Source organism: Ochotona curzoniae, unplaced genomic scaffold, assembly GCF_017591425.1.
Source record: "Ochotona curzoniae isolate NIBS_2020 unplaced genomic scaffold, NIBS_Ocur_1.0 scaffold_4701, whole genome shotgun sequence".
Lineage (NCBI taxonomy): Eukaryota > Metazoa > Chordata > Mammalia > Lagomorpha > Ochotonidae > Ochotona > Ochotona curzoniae.
Genome location: NW_024467122.1, coordinates 34,074,049 through 34,095,383, shown reverse-complemented (window position 1 = coordinate 34,095,383; position 21,335 = coordinate 34,074,049). Strand labels below are relative to the sequence as shown.

Below are 21,335 nucleotides of genomic sequence, written 5' to 3'. Positions count from 1 at the left end.
TTTAAAGATTTATTTTTATTGGAAAATCATATATACAGAGAGGAGAACAGACAGAGGAAGATCTGATTCACTTCCCAAGTCGCCGCAGTGGCCGGAGCTGCGCCAATCCGAAGCCAGGATCCAGAGCTTCTTCCAGATCTCCCACATGGGTGCAGGGTCCTAAGCCTCTACTGCCCTCCCAGATCACAAGCAGGGAGCTGTGATGGGAAGCAAGGTGGCTGGGATTAGAACCAGCGTCCCTATCGGATGCCGGAACAAGCAAGGTGAGAACTTTAATCGCTAGGTTACCAATCTGGGCCAGAAACAGTTACTAAATTTTAAGCCACTTTCTTCCATAGGTGAAGAAAAGAAAGCATGAAGGCAATGAGGAAATGAGAACTGAGATCACTGGATCACTGGGAACTTAACATTAGAAGCTTTGCATTTACGAGTTGAATCTTCCATGAAGTCTTTACAAAATTAAGCGTTGGTATTCATGGCACATTTTGGGGACCTCAAAAAGAGATTTAAGATTAGATTCCATCTGTTGATTCCATATGGTAAACTGAACAATGTTATCCTCTAAGAAAATCCATAGAAATTGGGAGCTGTGCCAATAAGTGTGCATTTACACTCTTTCAAGGGTTGGTCTGAAACTTTAAAAAGAATCATTAAACAACAGTCACCTTTTAACTTTAAAAAATATATATATATTTTTATTGGAAAGGCAAATAAACAAAGAAGGAGAGACAGAAAGATTTGTCCACTGATCAACTCCTCCAGTGGCCACAATGGCCGGAACTGAGCTGATCTAAAGCCAGGAGCCAGGGACATCCTCTCAGACGGGAACAAGTTGCAAGGCCTTGGGCAGTTGTTTAATGCTTACCCAGGCCATAAGCAGGGAGCTGGATGGGCAGCAGAGCAGCTGGGACACAAACTGTAATCTTGGCACATGCAGGATAAGGACTTTAGCCACTAGGCTATGGCTTTGGACCCTTTGTTAATTTCTGTATTTTGACTATTTACATGAGGACCGAAAAATAACATTTCATTATACTACATTACTTACCATTTCTGTTGTTCACTTAAATTGTGCTAAAATGGTTACACAAGTATATGAAAGAAAGGGAATGAGCAGCAAACCAATGCGAAAGCAGGATCAAACAAAATTTCACTTTTTATGGAAATGTAAAAGCAGAAAATATGCACTCCACTTATACTCACAATCTAGCTTCACTAATTATTTGTCTTTCAAACTCAAAAGTATAGTCATCAGGCCTGGCACATTAGCCTACTGGCTAAACTTACATGTGCCAGAATCCGGTAAGGGTACTAGCTCTTATCCCGGCAGTTCCGCTTCCCATCCAGCTCCCTGCTTGTGCACTGGAAAGCAGCCGAGAGTGGTCCAAAGCCTTGGGACCCTGCACCTGCATGGAAGACTCAAAAAAGTTCTGGCACCTGCCTTCATAACGGCGCAATTGCAGCCACTATGGCCACTTGGGGAGTGAATCAGCAGACAGAAGAAATTTGCTTCTCCTTTCTGTTCCTCCTTCTCTTTGTAAATTTGCCTTTCAAATAAAAAGAAATCTTTTTTTTTTTTTTAAAAAGGCCTAGTCATCTTCTACCAGAGCAAAGATATTTACATTTAAAATTAAAAGCTCCATTGGCTAATATTTTCTAAAGAAAATTTCAAAAGGTTAACTCAGTTTACATCCCACACATAAAGTAAATAATCCAATACTACAGTGAATTGCTACCTTTCCTAGAAAGAAAAAGTCTAAAAAGTCTAAACTCTAAAATTCTAATGTCATTTTCTTCCTACTGAAGTGGTCAGTCATGCCAAAGTGCTTTTATACTCAACATGCATGCATTTTAAGTGGTGTTAAAACTGAACACAGCTCCATTCCAGCACTAAATGTTTTTAATATAATAAGCAGTTCACTCTACAGTGTGCTAAGAGTAATTTGTTCTTTTACTCATGTGCAATAACATGGCTAGCACAAATTTACAAAAGAAAACTGTAAACAGGTCAAATACCCAAAACTCCATTTACCTTCCATAATAAAACTAACCACTCAAAAAATGTTTTACTGAAAGCAACTCACATTGTTTTCCATTATGCCTGCCATTTTGAAAACTAATACATTCATCAAAGGAATATGAAAGAATGTGTAAACAGCTTTTACCTATCTCACACACTATAATAAAAAAAAAAAAAGACTAACAAGAGCTAGTGGTCACTTTACAGCAGGGTAGTTCATAGAAAACAAGTTTCAACTCTCTCCATTTCACACTCACAGGTCTACCGGATGTCTTCCATCTGGGTGTTACGCAATTTGATTCACAAAATGGAAAGAAACAATTCTTTGCAAAAAGTGCAATAGCTATATTTATATTTTTGTAGTACACTGCTCAGGATATAACAGCGAGAAACACACCAGGCACCCAGAAGACAGCCGGCTATTGACCGCACAAACTCTACTGCCACCACTACCCTCCTCCCTGGCCCTCTTCCCTCTGAGTAAACTAGGAAAAATACTACACAGATTATTTGGGAGAGAAGGGGCTGCTGCGACTGTTTGCTGCTGAATTAAGAACAGAAAGAAGAAACTATGGATAAGACTTTCAAATTCAATACATTGAAAAATTCTTAAACTAAGAAATACAACCTGTATATTAACTATAGTTTTATTAATCTACCAAAAATAGAGAATCCAATACAAATTTCTGTTACTGTTAATTTCAATAGCATAATCCTTATAATTTGTTAAACATTTTATGCTTAAAAAAGCCCCTCATAATTATTTCCTTTACTTTGGCCAACATATTTAAATTAATTTTCTATTTCATCAATAACATCATAAATCATGCAAATACGTTTCAAATATATAACAAAGTTTAAAATTAACACAAAATTGAGGAATTATTTTCTCATTATCAGAACACAAAAATTGTAAGAGTCAGAATCTGCACTTACTCTTCACCCCTTTCTTCCCCTTTCGTTCCTTCTTGTACTGTTCCTTCAGTTTACTTATTAGTCCCTGGTCTACATCCCAAACCTCAGCAGTTGGGGAGAGGTCATCTTTATCTACATGCAGCATATTATTAAAAGAAAAATGATCAGCAGTTGGCAAGGCAAGCTGTTGGTAGTAAACTTATAGCTTTACACAATCACAATAAAAATATTTTAACAGCATTTACTAAAAATACTTTAAAGGTGCAGTCTCAGTTTTGGTATTCACAACTCAAATTCTAATGCCCATGTTACAAGTTTCGAAACATTTAATACAATGAAAGTTAAATAGTGTTCCACTTTGATGAATCACAAATTTCAAGGTTATTTTTCTTATCGTGGACTGACATTAGAAATCTAGTATAAAAATAGATCACTGCATCTTTATAAAAATGTTAATAAAAATTATTCAGCCAGCATCATAAAAGCAAATGAATGAAATACATGCGAGCTACTCATGAAGTGCAAGCTAGAAAGGTCAGTGCTGTTTCATTAATGAAAATATTCATGCACCTTCTGTCACATCTTGCATGCACAGGATAACTGTACTAACTGATCGGCATTCTAGTCGAATATAATACATATACATATAGAGTTCCAAATAATATAACAAATAATTAATACAAAGCATTCTTAGAATCCAATTTCTGCCCCAACCCAAATATTTCAACATTTCATTATCTTCTTCCATTGGTCTATAAATAAGATTAGTAAAAACAAGTAACAAAAACAAAACTCAAATTCCACTTAAGAATTTTTTTTGAGTTGACCTTTTGAGATAAGATAAAGCAGTGACAAGCACAGAGAAGTATAATCATTCACTACTAGACATATGCTACAGAGGACTTTCGAGTAGTTTAAATAAATAACTCTAAATTTTTAAAAAGTGATAAATACTTGTGCCTGGAAAAAAATCCACTCCTAATAAACTAAAAATATACTATTAAGAGAAATGGAGTTAAAAAAAATCCTTTTGGGTCCAGTACAGTAGCTTAGCAGCTAAAGTCCTCGCCTTGCAAGCACTGGGATCCCATATGGGAGCCAGTTCTAGTCCCAGCAGCCCAGCTTCGCATCCAGCTCCCTGCTTGAGGCCTGGGAAAGCAGTGGAGGATGGCCCAAAGCCTTGGGACCCTGTACCCACATGGGAGACCTGGAAGAAGCTCCTGGATCCTGGTTTCAGCTCAGCTCAGCCCTACCCATTTCTGCCACTTCGGAAGTTAATCACTGATGGAAGTTGTTCCATTCTGTATAACTGACTTTCCAATAAAAGTAAGTATATCTTTAATTTTAAAAAGCCTTTTAAAATTATTCTAGGCATTAAGGGTTCTTCCTTCTTTTGTTTAGTTTTTAAACCAGCCATATTACTAGGAAGTTTAATGCTAGTACACATATAAAATTAAGTAGCCTACTAAATAAAAATTACATGAAATCACACAGCCCACACTAATCATTTAAGATGAATGAATGGTGGGTTAGCACTAGAAATATACATGTTCAACTTCTACTAATTCAGTACATTCTGGTACACAAGCCTATACATTTCTCAATTTCAAATGTCAAAACAGATATTTTTAGAAGCTTTCTAAATTACTGAATGTAATAAATGTAAATACAATCCTATTTAAATGGCATACAGAAATTCAATATTTACTATAATGTATCTCAAGTCTTCCCCACCACAATTTCTTTCCTGATGGAAGTATCTATGATCACAAGCTGATCAGTATGTGAACACTGATATCCAAAGTTTTAAGTTAAACTGCTGATTCAAATTACTTGAAAGTAGTTTGTTACACAAAACTAAAATGTACATGTGCAATTATTTGTTAAGTCTGGAAAAGCATAATAATGTTCCTAAACAGTTGAAACATTGATTTAAAGAAAAAATTCACCTTTCACAAGTTTCCTAAAATTGGTTCCTCATCATGAATCCTTTTATTAATTTATCAAACACATCATGAAAAATATGATCTAAGGATTTACTTATTTGCACTCATTTTAATCAAATGAATAAGTCTTATTTTAAACTACTAAAAGCAAAATGAATCAACACATTATGAAGGAAAGCCATTTAAAACTTCATAGAGGAACCATTCCCCAAAGAAAAAAATCCTTAGGTGATATAAACTTTAAACAGATTAGACAGAAAATTTTGAAGACAGCCAAACAATTTCTAAAAGACCTCTGTAGAGAGTAAAGCTGTGAATAGTAATCAAAATAGCAAAAGACAGTGGAGTGAAAAGGGGATAAAAAAAAGATAAACATAAAGAAAAAAAAGCATTATTTGCAAGATAACCTCAAATCTAGAAAACCAGGTAAACTGAGGCAGTGCAAATAAAACAGGTTGGTGAATGCATATGTGCACAGACAACATCCTGTAACTTGCCTGGTAACAGTTGGGTATTGCTTATAAGAAATAAATAAGAGCAAAAAGGAAGAGGCAGCATAATCTTCTACATATTATCCTGTTTTTAAAAAATCTAGGGGGAAAAAAATATCAAGAAATGAAGGTTGAATCAATTAAGGAAACTTTTTCTTGTATAAAAGAAAATGAACATGCACAAAAAAGCTGACTCCCAACAGCGGGAAACTACAAAATCTATGAAGCTGATTCTGATTCTGACTACCCAAGCAGAATTATATACATCGGCAGACTCTAGCATAAATTTGTAACAAATTTCAATGTTCAACACTTTACGCACTATATCTAAATGTAAACATTGTTACTACTGGTTCTATAAATTTCAAAATGTGAGTCCCAAAGGGAGTTAAAGATAAATATTTACTAGTCTTCATGAGAAAGAAGCAAAACCAGAACTATCAATCGGTATTTTTTGCTATAAACTCCAATTATCTAATGTAGAAAACAGACTAAAGGTATTAAACAATTTCCTGAAAAGCAGTGCTTTTGCAACACTGAGAGACTAAACACAGAAATAACTGAGAATACTAGCTTAGAAAATAGAAAGATTAACTAACACGACAAAGTACTGGAGGACTGTTGCAAAAAAGGGAGTTTAGGGCCTGGCTCAATGGCCTAGCAGTTAAAGTCCTTGCCTTGAATGTGCCGGGATCCCATATGGGCACTGGTTCTAATCCCGGTGGCCCCACTTCCTATCCAGCTCGCTGCCTGTGGCCTGGGAAAGCTGTCAAGGATGGCACAGGGCCTTGGGACCCTGCGCTCGTGTAGGAGGTATGGAGGAGGCTCCTGGCTCCTGGCTTCAGATTGGCAAAACCACTGGCCATTGCGGTCACTTGGGAGTGAATCAGCAGACGGAAGATCCTCCTCTCTGTGTATCTGACTTAGCAATAAAAATTAAAATAAATCTAAAAACAGCTTATTTTTTAAAAATCCACCTTTACCCAATAATTTAAATGTGAAATCAATCATCACCCCATTTATAAATATATTCAAATTTCAGGATATTAACTAAATTTATACAATGAAGTATTTCATTATCTATTCTATTAAAAAAAATAGGATGACACCTACAGGGTAGAAATGACAAACTTAAGAATTAGGCATGGATCTACAGTTTTCATTTCTTAAACAAAGAAATCACTTGAACCATTTTATTCTTAAAAGTGTTCTTTTTCTCACCAGCTTGAAGAGCTATAGAGCTAACATTTGGTTTCATTTTCATCTGAAAACAAGAAGCCTTTGTGAGTTATTTCTGTTTACAACAGGAAATACTGGTCACTCTCAAACACTAAGTCCAACCTTAAAACTGAACTATGGTCAAAAGTCTATCTGTTGTGTGTAACAGAGTACAGGTTTATGAAAGAAATAATATCATTTCACACAAATAAAATTCATGATTTTTTTTATCCTGACTAAAAATTTCTAATAAACTGAAGCTGAGAAAACAAATCTATATTGTTAATGTTCAGTAAATTAAATTTTTTCTAAGATTTATTTTTATTGGAAAGGCAGATACACAGAGAGGAGGAGAGACAGAGAGGAACATCTTCCATCCGATGATTCACTCCTCAAGTGAGCGCAATGGCCAGTGCTGCACCAATCTGGAGCCAGGAGCCAGGAAATTCCTCCAGGTCACCCACGCGGGTGCAGGGTCCCAGGGCGCCCACTGGGCCATCCTTTACTGTTTTCCCAGGCCATAAGCAAGGATGGTAAGTGGAGCTGCCGGGACTAGAACTGGTACCCATATGGGATCCAGGAATGTTTAAGGTGAGGACTTTAGCTGCTAGGCCATGGTGCCGTGCCCCAGCCAATTATTTTTGAAGATTTCATTCTTTAAAATGAAAATGATCTAACCGTACATCAACAAAACTGGTTAAATAAATTCATAGCATAATTTGACAGAATGTTATTTAATTTAAAATATTAGGCTCTAGAGGCAGACCTTTGGCTTGGCTGTGAAGCCATCCTACCTCGGAGTGCCGGAGTTCATCCCCCAGGATGGTCCTAGCCCCGGCCTCCTGCGCACAGACCCTGGGAGGCTGCAGTGCCGGTTCAGGTAGCTGGAGACTTGGACTGAGTTTCCAGCTCCTGCTAAGCACCAGCACCCTCAACCCTGCTCCTACGAGCACTAGTGACCGGGGACATTAGTGTGCCTAGCCTTTCAAAGAAATACTTTTAGAGAACTATGTATTAAATGAACGACCATATGCTGAGAAGTATGGACTACCCAAATCAGCATACAATCAAATCTTAAACACACACATATTTACACAAATGCTAACCACTAGTTCTATTATACAGAAGCATGACAGGTTATTTTAAATTTTGTGCTTTACATGCTAGAACACGGGTTTCAGTCACCATAAAATGATTTTAAAGCTCTACTGGTAACTCCTCTTGCTAGAAATAAAATGAAAGTTTGGTGTATTAAAAAGTTCTATATATAAACTTTGAGTTCCACTCATTTGTCCACATGTTGTTATTAAGCAATGACCGAACAAATAGAGTGAATGGCAAAAATATACTGGATGTTAGCTATTAAAATATTTCTAAAGACTTCTATTTTGCCTTCTTCTGGGGTTCTTAACCCTGTCCAGCAAGAACTGTCTTCTCTCTTTTAGTAATGACTAATCATTGCTGTCACATTAACTTTTAAAGTTTAGATCTTAACATTGCACACTGAACAATGTATGCAACGAATTTAATATCATCAATAAATTTTATTCAATCGAAAACCATTGAGGAAGAGTAGCTTTATTTCTTCCTAGTAATAAGATTAACACAATATAGACATAATGAGACTTAGTTTTGTTAAAAATGTAGCTTACCAAAGAATGGGGATGTTTGAAATTGAATACTTACTTTAAAAAAAAGATCTAAAAGAAAAGAAATTGATTTTCTAAATCAAGTAAATATTTCAACTCAGGATAAACTTCAAAAAAACAAAACTCATAAAAAGCTATATAATATGCCAAATCCAAATAAATTTGTGAAAAAGAACCTTAACTACTCAGTATCACTTCCCCTTGCCATCATACACTCAGGTACACACATTCCATATATAATACATAATCAACCTTTAAGGACAAGTTTCTATGCTCCCGCCATTCATCACCTTACCCCACTCGGTGCCATCCCCCGAGCTCCGTGCTTCTCCAGCTCCTTCTCCGTCTTCAGCAGTGACTAAAAAATCAAATTCTTTCAACGCTTCCTCAGTATCAGGATCATCAGTTAAGTCAGCAGCTAAACCTTCATTACCTATCTGTCAATAAAACATAAATCAAGAATTATTTTTATCTTAAAATTTAAAGGAGCTATTATCACTTCCACATAATTTCATTTATGCATTCATTTTATGCTATCAGGATCCAAAATTTTAGAATTTTTTTCATGTAATTCATAAACCCTAATTATACCTCAGATAACTGGGCCAATAATACTATCCCAATATCATTTGTAAATTGTTACCCAACTAATAATGGGACTAAAAAAAATGAAGAGTATATTCCAAAAATCAGTTTATTACCTTTATTATAGAAGATTTACAGTTACTCCCAATCAAGGAATTACATACTTACTTGCATTCTGATGCATGTTCCTGGGTGGATATTATGCACTGAGAATTATATACTTAGTGCATCAATCATAGGGACTTGGCATAGCACTTCCTGTGAGATCAGAGCTGTGCTAGTCTAACAGTGCTTTATTCCTCACAAAAGAAAAATAGGAAAGGACCAAAACATCTGCTCAGCCAACAGAGTAGATTACATGGAAGGGGTACAGAGGGAGGTAACTGCTTGGGCAGACTGGGAGCTTTGGTGGAACAACATTTATTCCCTTGTATTTCTTTAAAATCTTAAAAGTACAACTAACTTTAGTCATCTGCTTTCTCCATACCTAAAATACTGAATACCACTGATAATTTCACAAATACATGACTGACTACTTTTGCTACTATAATTTATCTTGAAAAATAAGATAGGGCCCGGCACGGTGGCGCAAGTGGTTAAAGGTCCTCGCCTTGCACGCCCGGGATCCCATATGGGCGCCGGTTCTAATCCCGGCAGCCCTGCTTCCCTTCCAGCTCCCTGCCTGTGGCCTGGGAAAGCAGTCGAGGACGGCCCAAAGCTTTGGGACCCTGCACCCACGTGGGAGACCCGGAAGAGGCTCCTGGCTTTGGATCGGCATAGTATCGGCCCGTTGCGCTCACTTGGGGAGTGAATCATCGGACGGAAGATCTTCCTCTCTGTTTCTCCTCTCTGTAATATCCGCCTTTCCAATAAAAAAATAATAAAAATAAATCTTTAAAAAAAAAGAAAAATAAGATAGAAAAACCTGTCCTTATCAAAGAATGAGAATACATATTTGCAATCCAGAGAATAGAACTGAACCAAGGTGGAATATTCACACTGCAGCTTCAACTAATTTATTGCCTTTGTACAGTACATGAAGAGACAAGATTTCAGTGGGGATTCTTAAATGTTAAAAGAGTGGAAACAATGTCGCTTTAAAAAAAAGTTCAAAACCACTGGACTAGTGTAAGAAAAATAGACTTTTTCTTGTTCATTCATTGAATCAGCATATAATTCCACTAAGAACTAACAGTATAAATCTTTAAGGTGATGGGGTTGGCACTGATAGGTACAGCCACTACCAGAAGTGACAACATTAAGTATTTGGGCAACAGCAGCTTGGCTTTCCATCCAGCTCCCTGCTTGTGGCCTAAGAAATTAGTGGAGGATGATCCAAATCCTTGGACCCACAGAGACCTGAATGAAGCACCTAGCTCTGCTTTCACCCAGCCGTTGGCACTGTGGCCACTTGGTGAGTAAATCAACAGATGGAAGATTTCTCTATCTTCACCTCTTTCTCCCTACTCTGCCTTTCAAATACACAAATCTTAAAGACTTTCAAGTGACATGCTAAAATAAAAATGATCATTCACTCCTGATGTAACTTAAAAAATATCACATACATGAGTACACAGCTGAAAAGAACATCAAATGAACCTCCTACTTTGTGTTTATTCATCCGATGTTTGTCCTTTCCTTCTGGGATGCCTTCAATCATGTCATTTTCCTCTTCTTCATCACTGTCATCAGCATTTTCTAAGAAATTAAACGTCTCAAGAACATCGCCAGAGGGCCTGTAGGAAGGGAAAAAGATGAATATATCTATTCCAATTACAGGTTCTAATTTTTTCTGGTTCTTTAATTATGAAAGTTGAATTTTATTTATCTATCTATCTTCCTACCTACCTAACTATCTCTCTATCTATCACTACTGGAAATTCAGATTTACACAGAGAAGGAGAAACAAAGCAAAAGATCTTTCATCTGCTGGACCACTCCCCAAGTCCCACAACAGAAGAAGCTGAGCCAATTCAAAGGAGCTAAGAGTTTCCTCCGGGTCTCCGTGTGTGTGCAGGATCCCAAGGCTTTGGGCTGTCCTCTACTGCTTTCCCGGGTCACAAGCAGAAAGGGAAGTAGAGCAACCAGGATACGAACCGGTGCCCATATGCAACGCAAGGACTTTAGCCACAAGGCTACCTGCTGGACCCTTTTTTCTGGTATCTTATCTTATAACAAGATCTTAAAAGCTTCGCAGAGATTCAAATGGCATTTTAATAATGCATCATAAAAAAGAATGTTTTCAGAGTTTTTATGTTCTATAATTAGAATAGAAATGATTCTCCCTGCTGAGTGAGTTCTCCAAAGGATACTGACAAACGTATCTCAGGAAATCACTGCTATGAAATAAAATACTTGATGTTAACACATTCAAACATGCTATTATTTCTCAAAACAAAGCCATCGCAAATGTGACTTCCAAATCAGCATTTTGTTTAACTACAGCCTCTTACAATTTGGCTCAAATGTTTCAGAACAAAGACAGTAACATGAAAGTATTGCTATCCAGATTTAAAATCCTTTGTCAGTTTTCTCATCTTAAAAAAGGTCTTAATCTGTTAAAAATTACATACAATTCCTTAAATAACTAATAATTATAACCTATTTTACCTGTTCCCTAAATCATTTTTTTAAAGATTTATTTATTTTTATTACAAAGTCAGATAGCTATACAGAGAGGAGGAGAGACAGAGAGGAAGATTTTCGGTCCAATGATTCACTCCCCAAGTGACCGCAACAGCCAGAGCTGAGCTGATCTGAAGCCAGGAACCAGGAACCTCTTCCAGGTCTCCCATGCAGGTTCAGGGTCCCAAGGCTTTGAGCCGTCCTCAACTGCTTTCCCAGGCCACAAGCAGGGAGCTGGATGGGAAGTGGAGTTGCTGGGATTAGAACCGGCACCCAAATGGGATCCCGGCACATTCAGGGCGAGGACTTTAGCCACTAGGCCACGCCCCCGGGCCCTAAATTATTTTTTTAAAGATTTTATTTATCTTAAGAGTTATACAGAGAGAGGAACAGACAGATCTTCCATCCTTTGATTCATTCCTTAGATGGCTCCAAAAGGCTGAGGCCAGGCTGAAGCTAGGAGCCAGGAACTCCAACTGGATCTCCTACATGGGGGCAGAAACCGCAGGATTTGGACCATATTCCTCAACTTTCTCAAGTACAACAGCAGGACAGTAGATCAGAAATGAAGCAGCTGACACTACAACAGGCACCCAAATGGAATGCTAATATTACATGCGATGGCTTAACCAGCTATGCCATAATGCCATCTCCATCAAATCACTTTTTGAAATTAATTTGAGTTCCTCTACGTCCCCCAAAACATTTTAGTATCGTGGTTGAACAACAAAGGCAGCAATGAAACAGGACAATATTAAACTACACAGACTATCAGAATCAAGTCTCTGTTCTGCCACTGTCTGGTTACTTGAATTTGGACAAGGCACTTAAAACTTCCATCACAAGTTTCTAACCTGCAAATGATAAATGATGATGTTAAGCATGCATACTAACAACTCAAGAAGAGATGATAATACAAAGAAAAACTATCAAAAATTCAGGAATTTTCCTCCTCTTTCCCAACTGGTTTTCTTTCTTAGTAAATATTAAGAAAACAAAAATAATAAAAACTATTTTCTAATAACATTTTTTAAAAGATTTTTTTTATTTATTGGAAAAGCAGATATACAGAGAGGAGAGACAGAGAGGAAGATCTTGTGTCCCATGATTCACTCCCCAAGTGAGCGCAACGGTCGATGCCACGCCGATCCGAAGCCAGGAGCCTCTTCTGGGTCTTCCACGCGGGTGCAGGGTCCCAAAGCTTTGGGCCATCCTCAACTGCTTTCCCAGGCCACAGGCAGGGAGCTGGATGGGAAGTGGGGATGCCAGGATAAGAACTGGCGCCCATATGGGATCCCGGATTTGCAAGGCCAGGACCTTAACCACTGTGACATCACGCCAGACCCTCTAATAACATTTTAACATGACACAGGATTTTAATGAGTCTACTGTACCAGCTAAACCAGCACACTGTATAAAGGAAAAACGTAAAGACTGAATGCGGAAAAGGCACAATTTACACAAATGCAAATTAGTAAAAATAATGAAGCCTACCACAACACCCAGCTTGAAATTTGTACGTAACTTAATATTTGGTACATCAATAAAAACTGATAAAAACAGTATTTTTATTTCTAACGATATTTTTGTTTTGACCTCGGACAAATGAGTATTGCTGTGACTTGCATAGAGGTTGATGTTATTTCAATGCCAGGAGCCTATACAGGTGCTGGTTTGTGTTTTTCAGCTCCATTTCTGATCCGCTCCCTGTTAATGGCCTGGCAAAAGCAGCACAAAATGATCCAAGTGTTTGGGTCTCTGCCACCAAATGGGAGACTGCAATGAAGCTCTTGGCTCCCAGCTCTGGAATGCCATTGCACTGCCCACTAGGGAAAGAATCAGCAGGGTAAGAGATCATCTCTCTCCCTCTCTTTCTGTCTCACTCCGTAACTCTCTCACTCTGTAACTCTGACTTTCAAATAAGTGAGTAAACCTTTTATTATAAAGAGCATTCAGGAGTTGGCATTGTGGTGACGCAGGTGAAGCTGTCACTTGCAATGCCCGTATCCTATATGGGTCCCAGTTCATGTCCTGGCAACTCCACTTCCGATGCAACTCTCTGATTATGGCCTGGGAAAGAAGAGGAGAAAGGCCCAAGTCCTTGGCACCCTGCACCCACATAGGGACACCCAGAAGCTCCTTGCTCTCAGTTTTGGATCAGCTCAGTTCCAGCTGTTGCAGCCTCATAGGGAATAAACCAGCAGATGGAGTATCTATCTTATTTCTCTAAAATCTGCTTTTCAAATAAAAAGCATATGTTACAAGTATATCTCTAAAAATCTGGTTTTCAAATAAAACATATATATGCGCTCCAAGTATTTGGGCTCTTGACACCCACACAGGAGATCCCAATGAAGCTCCTGGCTCCCATCTTTGGCTTGGCTCAGCACTGATCCTTGCAGCAATCTGGGGAGTGAACCAGGGAATAGAAAGTCTGTCTCTTCCTCCTTCTATAACTCTTTCAAAATAAATAAATCTTTAAAAAGCACACTTAATCACAGCAATACACACACACAGCACAGCCTTAAAAGTTAAGTAAAGTACAATCCACTGAAGAACTGCTGCACTACATTTCACTAAAATTATGAACGAGAGACACTGTTAGAGAATATAAAGATGGGGACATGCACTGAGCCGAGGGATGCAGATGCTGCTCGGGAGCCCTATCTGCACTCTCTGAGAATGCCTGAGTTTGAGGCATGACTCTGCTTCTCATTTCACATTCCTGCTAACCCCACAAAGCAGGCAGTGATGGCTCAAGAACCTATGTCCATGCCAACCACATGAGAGATCCACGTTGAATTTCAGGCTCCTGGCTGTGGCCTGGTCTAATCCATAGCTGTTGCAGGCAACAGAATGAGTTAGTGGATTCTTCCTCTATGTCTCCCAGATTTAAATGTTTTTATTTTTAAAATTTTGTTTATTTGAAAGAGTGACAGGGAGGAAGAGAGGCGAAGAGGGAGAGAAAACAGAGAGAAACAGAAGAGTTCTTTGATGTGCTGGTTCACTTCCCAAATGGCTGAAACAGCCAGGGCTGATACAGACCAAAGCCAGGAGTCTAGAACTCCATCCACTACATCCACGAGGGTGCAGAGCCCAAACGCTTGGTAAAACTCGTGCTGCTTTCCTGAGCACTGTAAGTTTAGTGCCTATGATCATGGCCTACCTATAAAATCTTTTCCCATTATTTATATACATTATTTGAGAATCTTTTCAACCTGGAATCATCTTTGGAAATGTATTCTGAAAAGTTCTTATATTATTACTACTTTAAAAATATTTAAATATCATTTTATCTCTTCTTCTGTTCTGAAACTCCTAGAAAAATGTTGATCTTCTTGAACTGGCAACTAATTATTCTCTTTTCAATCTTAATTCACTTTCAGAGATTTTACCGATGGCTTCTAAGATTACTAGAAACTATATCTATTACATACAATTTTTAAAGATTTATTTATTTATTTTCTATTTGAAAGGTAGAGTCAAAGCAAGAGAGAATCAATCTCCTATCTGCTGGTTCAATCCCCAAACAACCTGGGCTAAGCCAAGAGCCAGGAGCTTCTTCCAGGTCTCTCACATGGGTGCAGGGCCAAGACATCTGGCCCATGCTCTGTTTTCCCAGACCATGAGAGGGAACTCAAGCAGAAGTGGTGCAGCTGAGATTTGAACCAGTGTCCAAATAGGATGCCAGTGACTCAGAGAGGAGACTTAAGCAGCTACACACTGCCAGTACTGCCACATATTTTCTTTTTCTTTTTTTTAAGCTAAAACCAAGATTTTTACTATGAATCAGTGCATCTATTACCCTTCTGAAAGAAGTTATATTTTAATCTGATGTAAAGGCAACATTGAAAGTTCTTTAAATTAACCACCTAATTTACCCCTAAAATTTGAAAGAATCAAGTCTTTTACAGGACAGGTGCAGTAAACTAGCATGTTCTCTCAGCACAAACCAGCACTAGCAAAGTAATGGTTATAGATGAGAACTGACTAGTTCTGCAGTGCCATCAATGACAGACAGACATCAGACAGTATCCATCCCAGAGCACAGACACGACTACACACTAGATGCGAAGACAGTGTCACACTCTTGGCTGATAAATGTCCTTTGTCTTTGAATCTTTCAGTTTGGTGGGAAGTGGGGTTTCTGGAAGTTTAAATCAGGTCACATGAGCTGGCTGCTTAGATAACATCATGATGAGGTATGAGAACTCTGCATATCCTTTACATTAAGCAGGATTTACCAGAGATGTGTAATAGCTTGTCAGGGAGCAACTTCCAGGTAGTTTGGGGTTATAATGAATTATAGAAGACAAGTCTAAAGACATTTAAAAGGGTATGCTCTGAACCTGGGATGGGTGGGAGACTAGCTGGGGCTTCTCTTTTTATCTCCCCCCTTTACCCCACATAGACATAGAGGGAAAAAATGTGGAAATAAATAATCTTATCCACACACACACACACACACACACACACACACAAAAGGTATGCTCTGAAACAGAAGTGAGCAATTTTCCCTCAGGATTCATTCTGAATAGTAAATCATTAACAACAAAGAATCTCCTCTGACAGTGTATCCCAGCATTTAGTCGAGACGGCCAACTAGCACCCGAGAAGTCATTTACAGTTCTCTTGGCAATTTAAGCTTATTTCTTCATTCCAGTCCAAGGACAGCACAGTACTGGAAGTGTCACTTGTAGGTACAGTGTCCAAGTAAGATGCCAGTGACTCAGAGAGGGGGCCTAAGCATCTACACCACAGTGCCACTACTGCCACATATCTGATTTTTCTTTAAAAAAAAAAAAAAAAAAAAAGACCTTGATATTTGGAAATAAAAGCTCCAGAAAGATGGACACAGATATAAAGAGAAAGATCTTCCACGTTCTGGTTCAAAAAACCAACATTGCTGGGGTTAAGTCACGCAGAAATTAAGCAGATATATCAAGAAAATAGGTGCTGTATTCTGAACGCTTTATTCCCAAATCCTTCAAATTTATGTTGAAAACTAATTGCAGGGTCCGGAGAGCTAGCCTGGTGGTTGGGGTCCTAGCCTTGGACGTGCTGGGATTCCATACAGGCAACAGTTCGTGTCCCGGCAGCCTCGTTTCCCGTACAGCTCCTTGCTTGTAGCCTGAGAGGGAGATCAAGTACGGCCGTGGGCTTCAGCACTCTATACCTGTGTGGGAGACCCAGAAAGAATTGCTGTCTCCTGACTTCGGAACAGGCTCAGCTCCGGCTGTTGCAGCTGCTTGTGGAGAGAACCATTGGACATAGGAACATTTTCTCTGTGTGTCTGACTTTCCAACAAAAATAAATAATACATAAATCTTCTTAAAAAAAAAAAAAACTAATTGTGGGGCCCGGCAAGGTGGCCTAGTGGCTAAAATCGTCGCCTTGAATGCCCTGGGATCCCATATGGGCACCAGTTGTAGTCCCGGCAGCCCCACTTCCCATCCAGCTCCCTGCCTGTGACCTGGGAAAGCAGTCAAGGATAGTCCAAAGCCTTGGGACCCTGCACTGTGTGGGTGACCTAGAAGAGGCTCCTGGCTTCGGATCGGCGCAGCACTGGCCGTTGCAGTCATTGGGGAGAGAATCATCAGATGGAAGATCTTCCTCTCTGTCTCTCTTCCTCTCTGTATATCTGACTTTGTAATAAAAATAAGTAAATCTTTTTTTAAAAATCACAAAAAATAAGTGCTACACATTGCAATAAGCTAAAGAGATTGAAGCCACCTGTTACATACACTGCATTAACCTTCAGATATAAATCCTACCTTTTGATTTCTTGTCCTTTGTGTTTAGGAGATTCACCTCCATTCAGGATTTGTTCTAAATTCTTTGTTTCTACTGATCCATTTGGTTCTGAATTAGAAAGTCCAAGTAATGACCTTACCCGCTGAGACCGTACATCTAATATTGTATCTGTATATCCTACTTCCTGAAGATACCTATAAGAGAAAATTTTAAATATTAACATTCATATCCTGTTAGCACTTGTTCAACTCAAAATTCTATAAAGGATTTTCAGGAAAATTCAATCTCACAAACTATATTTTCTTCCTTTGTCTCATTATCTTCTTCTCTACACACTAGTTTCAATCCTAATAGAATGATGTCAATTAAAAATCAAAAGTTAAGACAGCAGATAGCATTGCTAACACTGATACAGGTCCAATTATACCAAAATCTACAAAGTTCTATTGCTTTAAAAAGCCTATGGGAATTGATGAGAGAAATATGTACATGTATCTCTTAATTGACAATGAGTGACAGAGAATCAGAACTGGATGTCAGAAGAGTAACAAAAGTTTAAATCCACAGTTCCCATCCTAAGGTTGATGGACACATTAATTCTTTCAAGGATCTAATATTTCACTGTATTCATCTAGTCCTCTGGCTTTCAAGCTTTCTCTATATTTAAACCAAAGTACTTACTCTGGCATCAAGGATGAGAATGGAAAGAAGAAAAGGGTGAGATACCAATACACAAAGTTGTGAATGGCTTTTATGACCAAGTATGAAAAATGATACTTGAAAAAACCTTAAATACTGCTAGCAGACAATAAAATTTCAGGCACAAGCTAAAGACCACAAGACTGGTTAGAACACTAGCAGATTAAAAAACAAAATGAGAAAATAAACAAGATCCATAATGTATGTGCTTAGTGAACAAAAAAATGAAGTTGTAAGAATTCCAAACAATTTTCAGGCTTCTGGCTTGTAGAGCTGACTGATGGCTCCATTCACTAAAATGGAGAACTGAAGAGCCAGAATCAAGTTTTACAGAATATCTATCAGACAGTTCACAGAAAAGCATCAAGTGACAACGTTTATAAGGAAACAGACAGGTCAAAGCCCAGAAGAGACTGAACTGGGTAGACAGATTTGAGTAGTTACTCTGGAAATGTTTGAAATCATAGATATAAGTGAAGTTGCAGAGGCCTGGCCTAAGAAGTGGAAGCCCAGAGATACAGGCATTTAAAAAGCTAGAACAAGAGAAGCTGCAAGGAAAATGAAGATATTTAAGAAATCAGAGGAAACAACAGCAAGAAAGTTATAGAGGAAGAAAAATAGTTTCAAAAAGGAAGTTAATGTCAAATATTTCAGATATAAAATTTGAACAAAACAAGGTCTACTATTTGTGACAGCAGCTTCACGAGACCATCAAAATGCAAACAGACTAGATATCTAAGAAATAAAAAGGAGGAAGACTGTATGTACTGATACATTATCCTTAATGAGTCAGGCTCTGAAGTCGGAGGAAAATGATGAAAAAAGTATACAAATCAAGGCATTATACGAGAATGACAAAATATTGTTTAACTCCTTTCTCTATAGCTCTACCTATTCTTCTTCTAAAAAATGCAATCTGGGGTTAGTGTTGTGGTACAGTGAAAAGCGGCATCGCCTGCAATGCCAGCATTCCACTTGGACACCCATTCAAGTCTTGATGGGCCACTTCCAATCTAGCTCCCAGTTAATGTGCCTGGGAAAACAGTGGCAGACAGACCAAGTCCCTGGTCCCACATGAGAGACTAGGAAGAGAACTGAGGCTCCTGGCTTTGGTCTGGCCCAGCTCTGCCCACTGAGAACATTCAGGGAATCTCTCGTTCTCTAACTGTGCCTTTAGAATAATTAAAATAGTTGTGGGTTTTGTAAAGGAATTCTCTTTTCTGGAGAATGATTGCTATGGCACCCTACATAGTCTGGAATGAACTATCAAGATTTTATATAAACCAGGTAAAAATGAGTAATCCACAGAAATCATTTTGATAAAGTGAGGCCAATTTTAATTCTTAAATGTTGTTCAAGATAAAATAGGGGGATTCCTATTTTATCTCTGCCACATACAAAACAGTAACTTTCAATAGAAAAGAATAACAGTAACATTGACGCAGAGAAGAGAATCAGTAAAAAAAACAAAAAAAAAACATATCCTGCGTGTTTCCAGTCTCTGTGAGGTCAACCAAGTTGCCCTCGCTCTTGAGCTCCTCACTTTTCATTTTTCACATTGACTGTAAATTCTACTCTTTCCTCCTTCCAGTCAATAATTTACTATTTAGTTCACCTTCTAGTCACAGTAAGAGTCTGGTTTAATGTCTTTTTAAACAGAATATAAGAAAGACACATCAAGTGAGATGCTAAATATATTAACAGATTTAAAAATAAATCTACGGAAAGGAAAGCAAAACATTAATCAAGTTCTCTTCTAAGGACCTTCATAGGTTCAATGCAGCAGAGGCTGAAACGCTATAATAAGAGCACAGGAGAATGGGTTTAGATGTGCTACAGTTTAGAATACCTACTGAGGACAACGGGAAAGAGGTTACAGAGAAAGGATCTCTACAACATTTGTATAAGAAATTATGCAACTTTAATAAGACCATATGAAAAGCTAACTAGATATGCAAGCAGAAAATAAGAGTGAGCCAAGGGTTTTGCTGAATGGTGGGGTGGGACAGCGGTGAAAGACAGAATGTTCAGAAGTCCCTAAAGGTCAGAAGCAAAAGGGGGAAAATCCCGGGTACTAAGCCAAGCAAGGGAAACAGAAAAACAAAAGCAACCACAGGGAAAGGGATAAAGATAAAAATCAAGTAGTCAGGAATCTAAAATCAAGGTAAAAACAGAGCGAGCTGGAAAGAGAAGAAAATGCATGATGACATAATATCACAGAGGTACATTAATTTTGTTGATAAAATAAAACTGAAGGTCTGGTGACACTTTACAAGGTTGCTGAAGCAAAAGTAAAGATTTCCAGATTGAGTAGTGGAATGATTATAAATCACAGAGTATCACGCAATGTTTAAAGTTTCCAAACTATAAGGAAAGGAAAAAATAAGACAATTAAAATATGCACTGAAAGTAATCCCAAAACAGTGAAGAATTCAACTGAAAAGGTCCCTCAAAAATTCAGCTAAAGGAGGACTAAGCAAGCCTTTCTAGAAAGTTTCAGATAATCAGTTAAATCATTCCTAAACCAGTTATACTCTTACACAAAAAAATAAACCACTTCGCAAATTTTGCAGAGAAACCGCAAACTCCAAGGAATAAAGTCTATGCTGTTTTTGTTCTGGTTTTGAAAATCATCTAGTCTTTAAGATAGTCTATCCCATAAATAAGCAAGCAAGATTTTTCTGAAACCCGGAAAATAAGCTTCAAACAGAACCAAATTTCTATAAAGAAAAAAAGCAGTATTATGAAAAATACACAAATTGTCCCATGACAATTAAATGTTTTACTTGTTGTCTTAACATAAGCATGCCTAAATCCTTAAGCAAAGCTAAAAGATGAACCATTACTTACTGTCTTAACAGCTGTCTGCCTTGCTTCCACGTTAACTGGCTATTCTGAGGAGCTGTGGGAGCCTCTGTGTCTTTGGTTTCTTCTAAAAAATGTTTTTTTAAAAAAAAGTTCATTATTTCAGCTCTAGAAAATATTGTGAAATTTTCTTAGGAATAAATTTGCATGTTAATACAAATGACATGGCTAAATACTTCATAAAGGACAGGAAAAACAACGAATTGACATTTAGTATTTATTGTGGGTCACTGATTTTAAATGCTTGCCCCAATAAATTACTTAACATACTTCCTGCTCCATTTAAAATTGGAAGAGCCCAAATGCACTTTTTATTTTCAGGAATTCAAAAGTCAATGACCCCAACAGTAAGATAAAATATTACTACAATTAAATTTTTAGCACTCACAATTCTAATTTAAATGTCTCTGAAATTAAAAAACCAGCATTACATCAAATAGTCAATATCAAAACTAAGGTATCAGGTAGGCATATCCTTTTATTAAATTAATCTTGATTTTGTGCCAATGGACTTCACATTGGACTAGCTAATTTAATTTCCAGAACTGAAAGCTAAACCAGAAAGTAG

The 21,335-nt window shown here is 37.9% G+C and overlaps 1 protein-coding gene across 3 annotated transcripts in view; it reads right to left on the bottom strand.

Annotated features, from left to right (window-relative positions):
- STRN3 (striatin 3) overlaps nucleotides 1-21,335 on the bottom strand; it is an 83,275-nt gene that overhangs the window by 29,633 nt on the left and 32,307 nt on the right. For 2 of the 3 annotated variants that reach the window (XM_040970243.1, XM_040970245.1), the window contains exons 4-8: nucleotides 20,753-20,834; nucleotides 17,224-17,397; nucleotides 10,431-10,560; nucleotides 8,535-8,676; nucleotides 2,957-3,067 (exon numbers count right to left, since the gene is read on the bottom strand). In XM_040970243.1, the coding sequence (XP_040826177.1) occupies nucleotides 2,957-3,067; nucleotides 8,535-8,676; nucleotides 10,431-10,560; nucleotides 17,224-17,397; nucleotides 20,753-20,834 (639 nt within the window). The remainder of the gene's footprint in view (nucleotides 1-2,956; nucleotides 3,068-8,534; nucleotides 8,677-10,430; nucleotides 10,561-17,223; nucleotides 17,398-20,752; nucleotides 20,835-21,335) is intronic. The other variant, XM_040970244.1, reaches the window with a different exon arrangement.